Source organism: Microtus oregoni, unplaced genomic scaffold (genome assembly GCF_018167655.1).
Source record: "Microtus oregoni isolate MIOR12 unplaced genomic scaffold, Mior012 000010F_ref0000083, whole genome shotgun sequence".
Lineage (NCBI taxonomy): Eukaryota > Metazoa > Chordata > Mammalia > Rodentia > Cricetidae > Microtus > Microtus oregoni.
Window position 1 is genome coordinate 34998614 of NW_024543069.1, and position 15051 is coordinate 35013664.

The following is a 15051-nucleotide window of genomic DNA, read 5'->3' on the forward strand; positions in this document are numbered from 1 at the left end:
ATAAGAATTAAACCCACAGAGCCATGAGAATTGTGAAGTCCTATACGCAGCTAATCTGGATAAAAGAAAATAATCTACAAGGCAAGAATTAGAATTCTTCAGTTTCATTGGGCCTAAAATTCACACCCTGAATTTCAGATGTTTTTCCAAATTAGACTGTATCATATGTCTCTTAGCGCTGTTTGCAGAATGTGTCTGATAAGCTACACACACCTGGGTGACCTTACTATTGAATTACCTGGAAGAGTAGGAGATGGGATGTGTGTGACATACGGGTGATGTTGGAACCGGGGTGGGTTGTCATTGACGTCAGTCACTGTCACAAGCACACTAGTAGAACTGGAGAGAGACTCTGGAGACCCAGCATCACTGGCAACCACCACCAAAGTGTAATTATCTTTGGTTTCTCTGTCCAGCAGTGCGCTGGTGATGATCTGCCCCGTGGATGGATTGATGGTGAACTGTGAGTTTCCGCCGATGATGCTATAGCTGAGGCAAAGAGCAAGGAGAGATGGGTCACATTCAGCTATGATGTCATGACACCCTTCTTTCTATGAATAAATAAATAAACAAACAGGCAAGCATGTAGATATTTAACAACAAAAAAAAAGTTTAAAGACACAGCAATGAGAAATTTCTGACAGAAAATAGTTACTTGGAATGTTCTGTGGCTGTCACGTAAATAATCATTATTCTAAAATGTTCGATGACCACAAGAGCCTTCAAGGTCCTTAGGAGTCTCTGAACTCCCAGATCAGATCAACACAAGACCAGAAAATAAGCCTAGAACACAGTTGCCATTCAAACAGATACACTAGGAATTGCAACCTCTGCCTTGTTGTAATAGCGGGGTTGGTGGCCAGAATCACTAGTGGATATTTTTTAAACACCTTTAAAAGCATGTCTATTCACTATCTATAATACCTGGGGAGATTATTCTTTAAAGACAAAATACTAGATGTGTAACGTGTTGGCTATACACAGCACAGCAGAGGGCTGTTTTTCACGTAGAGGCATTGATGCTCCCATGTGGCCTCATTCCTCAGATGACCTCGTTGTGTTCCTGTCAGGGAAGGATGATATTTTCCTGGACAGTTTGCTGCTCATTCTGGACAGATCAGCTACTTCCCTGGAGTTTTTACTAAGATCAGCTGCTCCATTTTCTCTGAAGAGGAGGCTGGCTCTCTGTGTCTGTTCCTGATTTTGTGTCTGACGTGGAGTCCAGAATGACATTCAGAGAAGCAGTCTGACTTGAAGGTCCCCAGCACAATGTGAACAGATAGGCTGCAGATCAGAAGTAGACGTCTTCAAAGAGCTTTCTTCTTTATACAAGATGCCCATCTTGGAGTCAGATGTGTGCCTTGGTTGGACCATGTGAGCAAAGCAATAGATGATGCCTTACTAGAAACTGCAGAGCAAGAAACGTATGCCTCACACCACAACAGCAAGGTGCACAGTCTATAACATGTCCACAGCTGAACACAAAGGGCAGCGTTTCTATACTATTTTATGGATATGATGTATTTCAGGGTTCATATTTACAAATATAGAGAGGCGTTTGGTTGAGAAGTAAGGATGAAAAAAGTAATTGATATTATTGAAGGCTTTCAACATTTTTTGGCATACATATATGCCTGGATTAAGCCTAAATCAGAATAAAAATAAATTCTATTTCTTAGGGTTGAAGAACCTTGTAGTAAAGTATAGTGATACCACCCCCTTTATAGTTAAAATCTTTTTTCTTTAAGTAAAAATGAAGTTTTATAGACAAAATTCTAAATTATCAAGCCAAAGTTGTGAAATACTCAAATGAACTTGCCTTTCTGAGATTTTCTGGCGAACTGGATCACAGAAGCAAGTGATACCTGCTCTGAAAACTATCATTTCCCAGTAGTTAATAGGAAAAGAAGTCATTTGTTCTGCTGTGAACATTCTTCAACAGTTTGACAGAAATAAGGATCAAGGTTCAATCAACTATTTCCTCCCATAAAATCCATGAAAAATATGGATTTTAAAAAGGAAAGAAATGGAATTTTGATGTTTTCTACACGGTGGAGAATAAGAAGCCAAGGTTGAAAGGCAGACAATGCCCCAGCTGCTGCAAGTTTAAAGGATAAAGGAAGCATCTATTGTAAGATATAGGTTATCTATTCCATGCCATCAAACATAGTATCGCCTGTAGGACTGTTTAAAATAGTTAATATACTCTTAGCTGGGGTCATCCTTGTGGATTCCTGGGAATTTTCCTAGTGCCATGTTTCTCTCTAGTTCCTTAATCGCTCCCTCAATCAAGATATCTCTTGACTTTCTTTCCCTTGCTGCTGTCCTTCCTGCTTCTAGAGCATCCTGTTCCCTCATGTTCTCCTCCTCCCTCCCCCCTCCTCCTCTCTCCCACCCTTTCCACCCTCCATTCCCCCCCCCATGCACAGACTCCCAGTTTTCTCAGGAGGTCTTGTCTGTTTCCCTTTCCCATGGGAAATTCATTCATGTCTCTCTTAGGGTTCTCCTTGCTACCTAGCTTCTCAAGGAACCTGGACTATAAGCTGGTTGTCCTTTGTTTTGTGTCTAATATCCACTTAGGAGTGAGTACATACCATGTTTGTCTATCTGGGTCTGAGTTACCTCGCTCAGGATAGTTTTTTTCTAGTTCCATCCATTTCATGAATGTAGGGGATACCTGTGAGACTTGGGCAGTCTGCGGGGTTTCTGGCAGTGGGATCAAGATTTATCCCTGATGTTTGAACTGGCAACTTGATGCCCATTCTCTTTGGAGGGACAGCTTGCCCAGCCTAGATATAGGGGGAGGGCCTTGGTCTTGCCTAGAACTGAAGTGTCAGAATGTATTGATTCCCCATGGGAAATCTTACCCTTTCTGAGGAGGGAATGGGGTGGGTGGGGTGGAGGGAAACATGAAGTGGGAGGAGGGGAGGGAGTGGGAACAGGATAACAATGTAAAATGAAAAAAAAAAGATTGTATGAAAAAATCCTTAATTTAAAAATTAAGTAAATAAATAAAAAGTCTCTTTTGTGCTCAGTGAGATGACCATGTGATCCATCTTCCTTGAGTCTATTTGTGTAATTTATAACACTTGATGATTTACGCATGTTGAACTTCCAGTGAATTTGTAAGATAAAACCAACTTGATCATTGTTAAAAAAAAATAGGCAATATGTTTAAATTTTTAATAAAAATTTACGATATTAATATGATTCCTGTTGAGAGCTTTATTAAATTCTGAAATGCATGAAAAGTTTATTTTAAACATGAAGTATGGCGTAACACCCATTACTTGCTAATTTATGCTTCCAAGCTGAGAAGAGGGAGAAGCAGCACCAGCCTGTCTATAAATAGACTGCCGCGGAAAGCCTGGGCCAGAATTTTCACGCCTCTCTTCTTCGAGGCTCAGTTGGGTTCTCAACACTACAGATACTCTTGGGCTTCTGGGCCCCTCAGAGACAGTTACACATTCATGATGTCACTGAACCATTTCGTGGTGTTCTTTTAATAGCTGAATGTCTGTGCTGTTCCTTAAACATTTCCAACATGTTATCAACATCTTACTGTGTTATATGCTCGAAGAAATTTCTATATTTTTTCCTTGAAATGTGAAATAATTCTAACCATTTAGTTTTAGCCTTAGCCTTTGTGTAGATGAAGCATCTAAAACTATGGGGAAATTTATGTACAAAGAAGTTCATGAGCTACAAATAGATAATCTAGATGAGAGCTATGACCTTGGTAGTTTTAACATGCTCTATGCCCATCATACCATGATATTAAGATGGAAAAACTCAAATGATGTTATAGAGTGAAATTTAAGAAATGCCATACCTGGGACTAGGCATGGTGGTGCATGCCTTAAATCCCAGTTCTTGAAGGTAGAGGCAGGTAGATATATCTGTGAGCTTGGGGAAAGCCTGAAGTACGTAACGAGTTCCAGTCTTGCAAGAATTGCTCACTGAGACGATATTAGAAAGAAAGAAAAAAAAAAGAAGTCTAAAAGGAAGAAAGGAAGGGAGGGTGGGAGACAGGCAGTGGGGAGGAAGGAATGAAGGAAGGAAGGAAGGAAGAGAAGAGAAGAAGGAAGACAAAAAGGAATGAAGGGAGGAAGGGAGGGTGGGAGGAAGGGAGAGGGAGCAAGAAAGAAAGGAAAGGAGGGAGGGAGGGAGGGAGGGAAGAAGGAAGAAAGGAAGGAAGGAAAGAAGGAAAAAAGGAAGGAAGGAAGAAAACCATATCTGGTTCCTAAAGTCAAAACAAATTATTGGCCAGGGTTTACCACTGTTGTATTTCGCTCATCACGGATCGAGTTTAATACAAGAAATCTGGATACCTGTTTTCTGATTTGTAAATAAGAAATCATGATTTGTATTCATCTACACAACCTGAAATCAATCTCATTTAAAATCTGACCCCAGTGGATTCTTCTGGCAGTCCTTGCCTCTCCCTGGGATATACTGGGGTCATAAGACCCTAAGCTGAGTCTATGTGAACACAATTATTGTTAGAATCTAAAACACAGTTTACTTGGGCAAATTTTAATACTAATATCATTTAAATACAAAAGCTTTTTGGCCTTCTCAAGTTTTCTCTTCCTCTGTAAGACAGGGAGCAGTTACTCCTTTTTATTTTGGTCATTATGATTAATTACTTGGAATTTTTTTGAATAAACACCTGAAAAATCTAGATTTGAAACTGAAATAGATCTTAAGAAACTGTAACTATAAAATAACAGTCTGTTACCTATAACCTGTCATATTTCATTCATACATTTAATATAGAATAACAGACAAGCATAGATAAAGTAAACCAATCATCTTAGTTTCGAGTTTACACTCTCAATGCGAGAAAGGCACACAGATAAATTTAATACAAAACAAAGCAGGAGATTAAAGTGTTAGGAAAACGCCAGTGAGTGCCAGACTAGGTGTGTGGAAGACACGGAACACTGCTGACAGCAGTGAGGAAGAACAAGCCTCCTCAGAAAGTTCTACATGGACTGATAACAGACTATTGCTGTCAAAAGGAGGAAGAAAGATAGAGTGCCAGGCAACCCTTTCCATGAAGATTCTGATTGTGTTTTCAATATCGTTGACTACATGAATTCTGTTGGGACTTGTATAAGACACAACAGAGAGGGTGTTTCACAATGAGTGTGGTTGGGTTCAGAGATCAGGCTACAAAAGCAATCGTGAGCCAGATTTGGTCTTCAGGCGACAGTGTGCTCAGCTTTGGTCTTTGGGTGACAGTGTGCTCAGCTTTGGTCTTTGGGTGACAGTGTGCTCAGCTTTGGTGTGAGCCACAGTGGGATGTGAGCGTGGCTCTATGGCTTGGGAAAGTCCTCATCCTCTACCTTGGGGCAGAAAATGATGTGATCTTGGGGATTAGCACAATAAGCCTGGGAGATGCTGAGGCCATTTATTGGGTGCTTGGAATTTCGAGACTGGGCAATAGCAATTGCAAACAGCAAGCTGAGAGATGGAGAGAAAGGAGTGTCTTTGATGCAGCTGAGCCAACAGATGCCCAAACTTCATTTCTGGCAACAGCCCATTTCCTCTCTGACTGAGCCTCTTTCCCCTTGGCATTGCTTCCTACAGTAGAGTAGAATTGTCCCAAATGTCAGTGAGGCATGCTGTGGCCCTAAAACGTCTCTTAATTTGTTTTGTTTTAATTGGTTATGATTTGCTTTTGTTCTTGTTTGCTTGATTATTTAGAAGCAGAAAGTTTTAATTTCTTCTAGATTTTTCCAAGGCCCATTCACATACCCCCTAATCTTTCTTCCCCAGATGCCCAACTTTCTTTGCACGGCTTTGGTACTAATCCCTGTCTTTGCCTGCAATGTCTTCCTTCATTTGTGCAGACAAGACCAGTGCATCTATGTGGAGATGGTGAATGATTTGATGTTTTGGTTGACTTCTGGGCTGTATATCTAGACTGCCTGCCACATCCCACACTGAGCAAGAAGAAGCATAGCTAGACTGCCTACTTGCCTTACTGTCGAACAGAGAACTCACACACAGGCATAGTTCTCAATGCATCATGTACATTATAGTGTAGTATGTATAACAGATCAGAACCAGTAATCAGGGAAGATGGTGTTTGTTGCAGTAGCTTCAGGCATGATGTAACTATAGTCTGAACTGGAGCTGTAAAGTAGAGACACAGGAAGCAGCAACATGAGAATGTACCCACAGATTGGGTAAGGATGAGCAGCGGCCTTAGACACAGGGTGTGGATGAGGAGAGCAGAGAAACATCACATTTTTTTTTTTAAATCACAAAGCCAAGAAGCAACACAAGAAAGGTGAGGAACACCTAGCACACCAAGGCCTGAATGGGAACAGAAACACAAGGTGGAGCATGAGAGTGTCACCAGAGAGAGTCATGGACACAGAAGGAGCTGGAGTCACAGAGTCACATGGACAATTCAGACATAGTGCAGTGTAATCGGCACAAACACGTTACCACCAAAGAAATGGGTACTGCATTTCTCTCTCTCTAAATATAGATAGATGGATAGATAGATAGACTCTTAGATTGCCTTAAATGTTTTACCCCTCCCTCTCCAGCCTCTTCACTCTGGCCCTGGCATGGCATCCTTCTTAGATGTATCAAATTCATATCCCTCTGCCTGATCCTTCTAACATACAAACACCACCTGACAGAGGCCAGCTGCTAAGTTTCTGGTGAGGCCTCTGATGTCCACAAGGGCTTGGGGACATGTTCATTTCTGTCTGCTCTCCCCTTCCACAGTGATGCAGCATTATCCCCTCCAGTGGGCGCAGTAGCAGGGGTCATCACAACCACCCTCCCCTCCTGACTGCGGCCTGGCTACCATCTTGATCCTGTCCTTCCCAGCATTGACTATTGCATGCTCTATACCAAAGCAAGAAATATTTCCTTATAGCTTTAACCCTGTAGTGGTTAATGGTGTGACTTGATTGGACATGGAAACTGGTGGTTGGGAAAGGATACCTCTGGAGGAGTCTGTAAGGGTGTCTTCAGAGATGAAGAAGGCTCTGACCCAAACATAAGGTGTGAACAGAAAGCTGGGGGTTGGAGCTCTAGGCCAGGGGCCTGCTGGGAAGAAGGGAGTCGCTAGGGTGTGCATTGGAAGGGTGTCTCTTGGCCCTGGTCCTTTCTATGACTCCCACCCCTTTCCTGGCTACCATGAAGTGAGCAGCTCTCTTTATCCCACGTTCTCATTCTCTTTATCCCACATTCTCACAGCTGTGTGATCTCCTTCATCCGAGGCCCAGAGCCAGGGATCCCAGGCCAAAGTCTCTGCCTCTGTGGCCAGAATCAACCCTTCCTTCTTGTAAAGACCATCAAGTAGGTATCTGTCACAGTAAAAAACAGGGACAAAGATGGCCACCATTACAGGGTCCAACTTTTAGCTTTTAGAGTATACCCTTCATATGCCCTAATGGGGTCATTCTCTTTTGAATTCAGATGACTTCATATATGAGACAATCCTATTTTGTTGCACTTCACCGACTACCTGGAAAAAGGTAAAAGTTTAATGAAAGCAGAGGTCTTGCCTTAGCTGACACATGCTCAGACCAGCAACTCAATGTTTATGAAGTGGGACTGAATCCCGAGTTTCTCACACCCTTATCCCTGCCAGCAGGAAGAGAATGGTTTCCCAAGAGGCCCTTGTTCATGAGAAATTAATAGCAGGGGATGGAAGTAAATCATTAATGAAGCCATAGCCATATTAATACGTATGTGATCCTTTTATAACAACTGATCCCCGGATTCTGTCTTCTGACCCACTGTGTATTTATCTACCTAACCACACAGAATTACAAAAATTTGTCTTCAAGGGTTAGCTCTGGAAATAGGGAAATTGTGTCCTTATCCATTTAGAGCAGGCTGGGAGAAAGAGAAGAGGGCTATGCTAGCCAAACGCTACACATCACCACCGCTTTATCTCCTTGAACAAGAGTCCATGCTGCTGTCCTGGTTGTTGCCAGGATTTATATAAAGAAACTTTTAAATGAAGAAAATATGAATATTAATGCAGGGGATACTGCTTGATTACCAATGGCCCAAGGCTTCAAAGTTCATCCCTTTAGGCCTGGGATACATCCTACTAGTGAAGCTGCTTTGATTATAGAACATTCTGGAAGTGATATGTGACACTTCTAGGCCTGATCTTAACTACAGTCAGTACATCTCATCTGAAGGTCTTGAAACTCAGAGTCGCCATATCAAAAGTCAGCTATTCTGTTAAGGAGCACGGTGACTAGCCATGGGTCTGTGGGAGGAGAAAGGGAAGAACTGAGCCTAACTGTAACTGGCTCCGTTTGTCATCAAGTCCCTGCATGTGATGCCACATTCATGCCAACTTAACATCACTGGGTATCCCCAGGCAGCTGCATGCTGCAGAACCTCCCACCACCACGCTAAACACAGAACATGAGACAGGGAGTCAGCAACAAACAGCAGAAGGACCGACAGTTGTATCATCACTGGGCATGGCAAATGATAAACCAGAGATTAATATGCACAGCTTTAGAGGAAGCAATCACATTCCTGCTTAATTCTCAGTTTCAGGATAGTGGCTTGGCAATGGGCCACAGAAAGAGTATTGGGTGTTAATATGGAATTCCTTATGAAATTAGATATCATTTTGTGTTAGTTTGAAGACCAGATCTGGTGAAAAACTAGTTGACACAGTTCTAAGCGCATACCTGATGACGGCATTGGCCGCAGCATCTGCATCCGAGGCATTCACCAGCAGGACATCTGTCCCTGTCGGGGCATCCTCAGGAATCACAGTGAAGTGCATGTTACTGGCAAAGGTGGGGACATTGTCATTGATATCATCTACGAGAACATTGATTGTCCCTGTTCCCGTCAAGGCTGGGGATCCTGGGAAGAAGCAAAAACAAAGTCTTAGTGTTTGCAGTTGGCCACATCCATACATTTAACCATTCCTAGCTGTAGACAGACTTGTGGGAGATAAATTATAAAACATGGAAGCAAAATTTGTAAACATGAAAGACATGTGATTTGACCTAAGGTCTGAACTGTCTCCTCCTGACTCCACAAGAACACACTGGCATGCTCCCGTTCCATTTCTGAAGTACAAACACATCAATGCAGGGAACACCCTAGAAGAGACACTGCCCATAAGGCATCTGAGATTACATTAAAATAGTGCAAACCAGACTTGGAACAGCCTGCGGTAACGGAAGAGTTGGCGGCTGATTGTGTAGGTCCACAAACTACATGACTCTGACCATCACCACTACTACCGGAACACCCAACAGGACTCTTCAAGTATTAAGTATAATACTGTATAATCAATACTGATTTAAAAAAGGAGAAAATCTTCTGACTGTATTCCAGCATGATATTCATAATTTATTTTATATATCCTTTCTATTTAATATAAGCTTGAGATAAGTCATTTTCATTTTGCTTCAGCTGTTGTCATCATAGAGTCAAAATTGAACCCTAAATCAAAGCTCCAAGTGCCGAGTCTGTGCTGCTCAAATTCGGCAGACTCATCTTAAGGTGAATGTTAGGATGCTGAGGGTTTGCCCTCATAACTGACAAGAAAGCCATCTCCTTTTGTTGCGCTTTCAAAACCATTTTTCAAATGTAAACTCTTCCAAATAAAACCAAAGGAGATGCCATTCACAGCCAAAGCCAGACTCTCTCCTTTTCTCTTTGTGAAATTACTTGTCGCTTCTAGAGCGTGTTCCTCTGGAGGACGCTCACATGGTCTTCATCTTTACCCCGCCATGTTCAGAGACGAAAGCCACACTTCTGGTTGCTGGTCTAAGCTTCATGGAGTAACTTTATTGCCACAGAGTAATGCTGAGGTTCGCTGTCTTCCTGTGTTATTTTCCTCCAGTCATCTTGTGATTTGCTGATACTTATTTTTATTTTGACACAATTTAAATGTCTTTCAGATGGAAGTTTGTGGCTGCACAAGACTCAGGACCAAACAGGTCAGGCATGGAGGAACCACATTAAGCAGACGACAGAATCACACGACGATTCCGGTGAGCTGATATACGTGTCCTCTACAGGAAGCTAAACTGCATGTCACAGGCAGACAGGGTGGACAGTGGAGGGAAGCAGGGCTCCGCCCACACACTCATCCCACTGAGTTTGGGCTGCATGTGGAGAACTGACGTGATAAACTGAACACATGTGCTTATGTCCTTCTAGATAAAATATTTTATATTACACTGGGCACTTCATTTATATTAACGTGTGTTAAAATTCGTGATTACAGAAATACTACCTGTCAGAGACCAGAGCAGAAAATGAGCCCCCATTATATTCTACCTATGATCCGGTGCCATCTCTAAAACTATGCCCTGTATTATGAAGAGTTGCTCAGTGTAAATGGGAGAAGAAACGTTGTGTTATGCAAGTCCCCCACACAAAAGTAGTTGTGGCCAAGTGGTGGTGGCACATGCCTTTAATCCCAGCACTCAGGAGGCAGAGACTGGCGGATCTCTGTGAGTTCAAGGCCAGCCTGGTCTGCAAGAGCTAGTTCCAGGACAGGCTCCAAAGCTACAGAGAAACCCTGTTTCAAAAAAACAAAAAAGAATAAAAGAATCCAAGTAGTTGTGAAGGCACCTGAGGAAACATCTCTAAGCATGGCATTAAACTCTCATGAACACAATCACAATGATATCTGATATAGAACGCTTCTATTGGGTCCTTCAGTGTGTATGCAGGTGTATCTAAAGCTGACATTGTGATTACCCCTGATCCTATGAAAGGATATGACTAGCAACTCCCTTTTACATGTGAGCAAAACAGAGGTTGAAAAGCTCAAGGGACTTTGCAAAGCTAAAGTCTTAGGTCCTAGAGGGGAGCGGAGTCAAGCTGGGAAACATGGGTCTGTGTCCCTGACAGGAAGTCTGCCCAGAACTCAGCCAAAGGTGGAGCCAGCAGCTGGAAGGGCTACATGACCTGATAATCTGTGAGAACTGTCCGTGCTCTCCCCAAGCTCAGGGAACAAACTCAGGAGGTGAGAAGGCAGCTCCAGCTCATGGGGCGTGTTGACTCAACTGTGTTGACACGTGGAAAACTCTCACAAGTAAGGTATTAAAGCTAGAATATTTTGAGGAGCACTGTTTGTGACCAATGTCTGGACTGCATTTCTTGGGTACTTAATTGTATTCAGTTTAATGACACGGAAGTCTCACTCATGTCCACAGTTCTCTGTTTGACTTCATTAGAAAGTAGTCAGCTAGAATGTATCCATGCTTCTGTGTGAACAAAAAATTCGATCAGGGTCCCCGCAGCAGCAGATGGGGCTAGGCAGGAAGGCACATCTTTTACTACTCGTTTACTCTGTTGGCTAAGTGGAGAATAAAAATAGAACGTACTCTAAAAGGGCAGTAAACAATTAAATGTATTCCTTGTTACTCATTGTTCTTAACCGTCAGACTTACTTTTATTTTATGCTCATGAGTGTTGGCTCACCTGTATGTATGTGCCCTGTGTCTGTGCAAAGGTCACGGTGTCTCTGAGAAATGACCTGGAGAATGTATACATGACCACTACATCTTTAAGCCTATCAAGATCCTGACGGTTCACAGCATGGAAACCTACCACAGTGGTGACTCACAGTTGGCACCCAGTGCAAGCAGGGTCTTCCATTGTCTACAGCTGCTGCTGCCTTCTGAGTTAGTCAAGAACAGAAAGAAGGGAAACTCTGCACATTCAGTGCCGCTGTCCTCATAACCCAAACTCTCTTCTTTTACCAGACGGTTTTCAAAGAGACATCAAGCAGAGTCGATGATGATACGCCTGGCTTGAGAAGTGGTCCCACAGATGATTCCAAAGCTATGTGGAGCCCTGTACCAAGCCAAGGGCTCTTCTCGGAGTGATAAAAACCACTATATAACCATGTGTGTATTTCCACCCTCTCAACCTTTGTTCACTCAGTAACAGACGAGAAAAAGGCAGGGATTGTTTAAGGTTTTTAAATTTGTGTGTGTGTGTGGTGACTGTCTTATGCACTATCTGTGTGTATATGTGTATGACTATGTGCCTGCATGTTTATGATGTGTGTGTGTGTGTGTGTGTGGTGACTGTCTTATGCACTATCTGTGTGTATAAGTGTGATGTGTATGACTATGTGCCTGCATGTTTATGATGTATGTGTGTATCAATGTGCCGGTATGCCTGTGTGTATATTACCTTTGTGGAGTGTGTGTGTGTGTGTGTGTGTGTAGTGACTGTCTTGTGAAGTATCTATGTGCATGTATATGTGTAAAGTGTATGACTATGTGCCTGCATGTTTATGATGTGTGTGTGTGTGTATCTGCCACTATGCCTGTGTGTATATTACCTTTGTGAAATGTGTGTATGTGTGTGTTTGTGCATGCACAGAGGATAAAGAGGGCATCAGATTCTCCTGAGCCAAAGTTGCAAGTATCATGAGCCTCCTGACTTGGGTGCTGGGAATGCAAATCAGGCCCCCCGGAAGAGCAGTATACCACTGAGCCACCCTCCACCCCAATACTACAGTTCCTAATTCTTACATGCTAGCCCAACTCTCCGGCCCCAATATTATTATTGAAATTGTAATATCAAATCTATGATTATTTGATGTGGGCAAGTCTCATTTAAATACATATTACATGAATCAGGTGCTGTTTTTAATTTTACTGATTCTCTGAATTGCAGAGAATTAGACTTTTTTAAAAGAACAAAAATTCAGCCTACAGACAACAAAAGGGAGTTATGGATTCTTTCAACAATCTTTTCCCCCTGACATCAGCCTGAGGTCAAACTATGGCACGCCTACTGCTCGTATTTACCCTCCACTGTCACCCTCAGCAGCGTTCCCACAACTTGGAAGCTGAGTGGGGGAAAAAGAAACATTTCCTCGTCTTTATAAAAATCCACAATGACAGAAGCCCATGTTCCACCTGTTTAATTTCTTTCATTTTACAAGTGGATGTCAATGCTGCAGACTGACCTTGCAGATGGAGGCTCAGTGAGCTGAACAGTACGGTGGACTACAGCCTAAGGCCGGAGTCAGAGCGCAAGGATGGGGACAAAGGTCAAAGGCTGAGAGATTTCCAACTGCACAAGCAGGCCTAATGGAGTCAGCATTCCAGGAAAAGTGTAGCCTCAAGAACCTGATAATGGTGCTGTAACAAAGCCAGATGCTCCCGTCTCATCTGGACTCATTTATCAGAACCAGCCACAATCAGGAAAGAGGCGGATAGAGAGACAACACCCAGCGGAGTATGACCCAATGAAAGGGACCCAGTCTACAAACCAAACAGAAGGCAAGGTCTCAGGAACCAGTAATTATGAGAGCTAGGACACTTGAATTAGAAGTTAGAACACCAATTATAATCCAAAAGTCCAGTTGCAATCAGTAATCAGAAGATAAAGGAATTTCAGAGTTCAGCTTGTAAAATTATATGTATTATATAAAAATATGCATGTGTTTATCTATATATGTATATGCACATAAACTTATACTTGTGCATACACTTACAAGAGACTTCCTAGATTTTGACAACACATAGCCAAAGCTCACCGCACCTGGCCTCTGGTTCACATTTTCTGTTCTTGAATTTGGGAATGTACTAAATTTGTGCCGTCATTATGACTGGAGGCACCGGAAGCTCAGGCACATCGAAATCAAGTTTAAGTGAGTTTAAAGGACAGTTTTCAAAAGACAATGGTTCACACGAGGGTCCTTCGAGAAAACATACATAAGTATAATACATGAGACTGTATCCCTGGCGTCTACACTGCACACAAACTGAACTTTTGAGAAAGCCCCTCGCCGTCACACACATTCTTCCCCAGTGGGAAAGGCCGGGGCAGAAATAGAATTTTGCTCTGTCCTGTTACTTCTCAGCGAAGCTGCTCTCCTTCCTGACAGCCATCACGCAACGTGCTGAGCTCCGTGAGCTGAGTCCTGAGATGACACGTGTGTTGGATGCCATAAAGTCTAGATGTTGCATCTGTCCCTGGAGCCTGGCTTATTTGTCTCACAGTTATCAAATCACCCCCGAAAATGGCCTGAAGTTCATCATGTCATGTTGCCACCAAAGGTTTGCAGGTTATGTTTACACTTGGATCCAGAAAGCATAGCAAATGGAATTCACGAGCCGCTTTAAATATGACCAACAACTTTGCATTATTTTAGTTTCGTAAAACACTGTGTTATGACCAGTTACTCATTCTGTGAGCCTGTATTAGCAAACCAAATATATACAGGTGGCTATCACTTGACATGTGTTCATGTTTTAGAATTGTCAGTGCAAGCTGCATTCTACAGAGACAAAGAAAACAGAAAGAAATAGCAATGTTTTGCAAATGGCTACACATGCATCAGTAGCCTGTGCAGTCAAAGTAGTCAAAATCTTACTGCATGTGCGTTTTACAGGAAATATAAAAATTTATAAAATTAAACAGCATCAGTTCAAACTGATTTCCACCTGCTCTACCACTCAATGGAAACACCAAGGTACAGACTCACCGAGTCCATAAGTCAAGCCACGATCTGCTGTGTGCTTACCTGTGAGTTTTGTTTGACATTGGCAACAGCCTTTCCTCTTCTCAGAGCCTTGTGTCCCCACCTTCAAAGCTCAGAGAAGAGTGAAATGCAGGATGCTTTACTAAGTTTTAATCTTATGGCATCAAATGGAAATCCTAGGTCTGACTCAGTAATGTTTTTAAAGTTAAATTTTGGTCAGTTTTAAATCTCCAGCAAATAAAATTCTCTACAGAAAGAATTTTTAATATTAAAGACTAGGTGATATAAATAAAAAATTAAATATATTAATTGTTACATTTATGTTACTAATAGACATGATACAAGTCCTCATTAGAAATGAGAGGAAATGAATTTTTAAATAAACATTTCAATTTATTAATTAAAATATTAGTTATTAAACTCCTGGCTAAATCCAAACTTGTTTTTTAGAAATAAAAAATATTATTTGGACATAAAGTGACCTCAGACTCAAATGTACAAGGAAGCTTTATGAAATTGATTTCTGATAAGTAAAGGAAACTCCACCAGGGAGAGTTGTGTCAACAGAA

General features: G+C 42.1%; 1 protein-coding gene across 2 annotated transcripts in view; it reads right to left on the bottom strand.

Moving 5' to 3' along the window:
* Nucleotides 1–15051, bottom strand: part of Fat4 (FAT atypical cadherin 4) — a 130069-nt gene that overhangs the window by 35209 nt on the left and 79809 nt on the right. The window contains exons 7-8 of one of the 2 annotated variants that reach the window (XM_041659198.1): nucleotides 8694–8874; nucleotides 239–483 (exon numbers count right to left, since the gene is read on the bottom strand). In XM_041659198.1, coding sequence (XP_041515132.1) covers nucleotides 239–483; nucleotides 8694–8874 — 426 coding nt within the window. Of the gene's footprint in view, nucleotides 1–238; nucleotides 490–8693; nucleotides 8875–15051 lie in introns of both variants that reach the window. The other variant, XM_041659197.1, reaches the window with a different exon arrangement.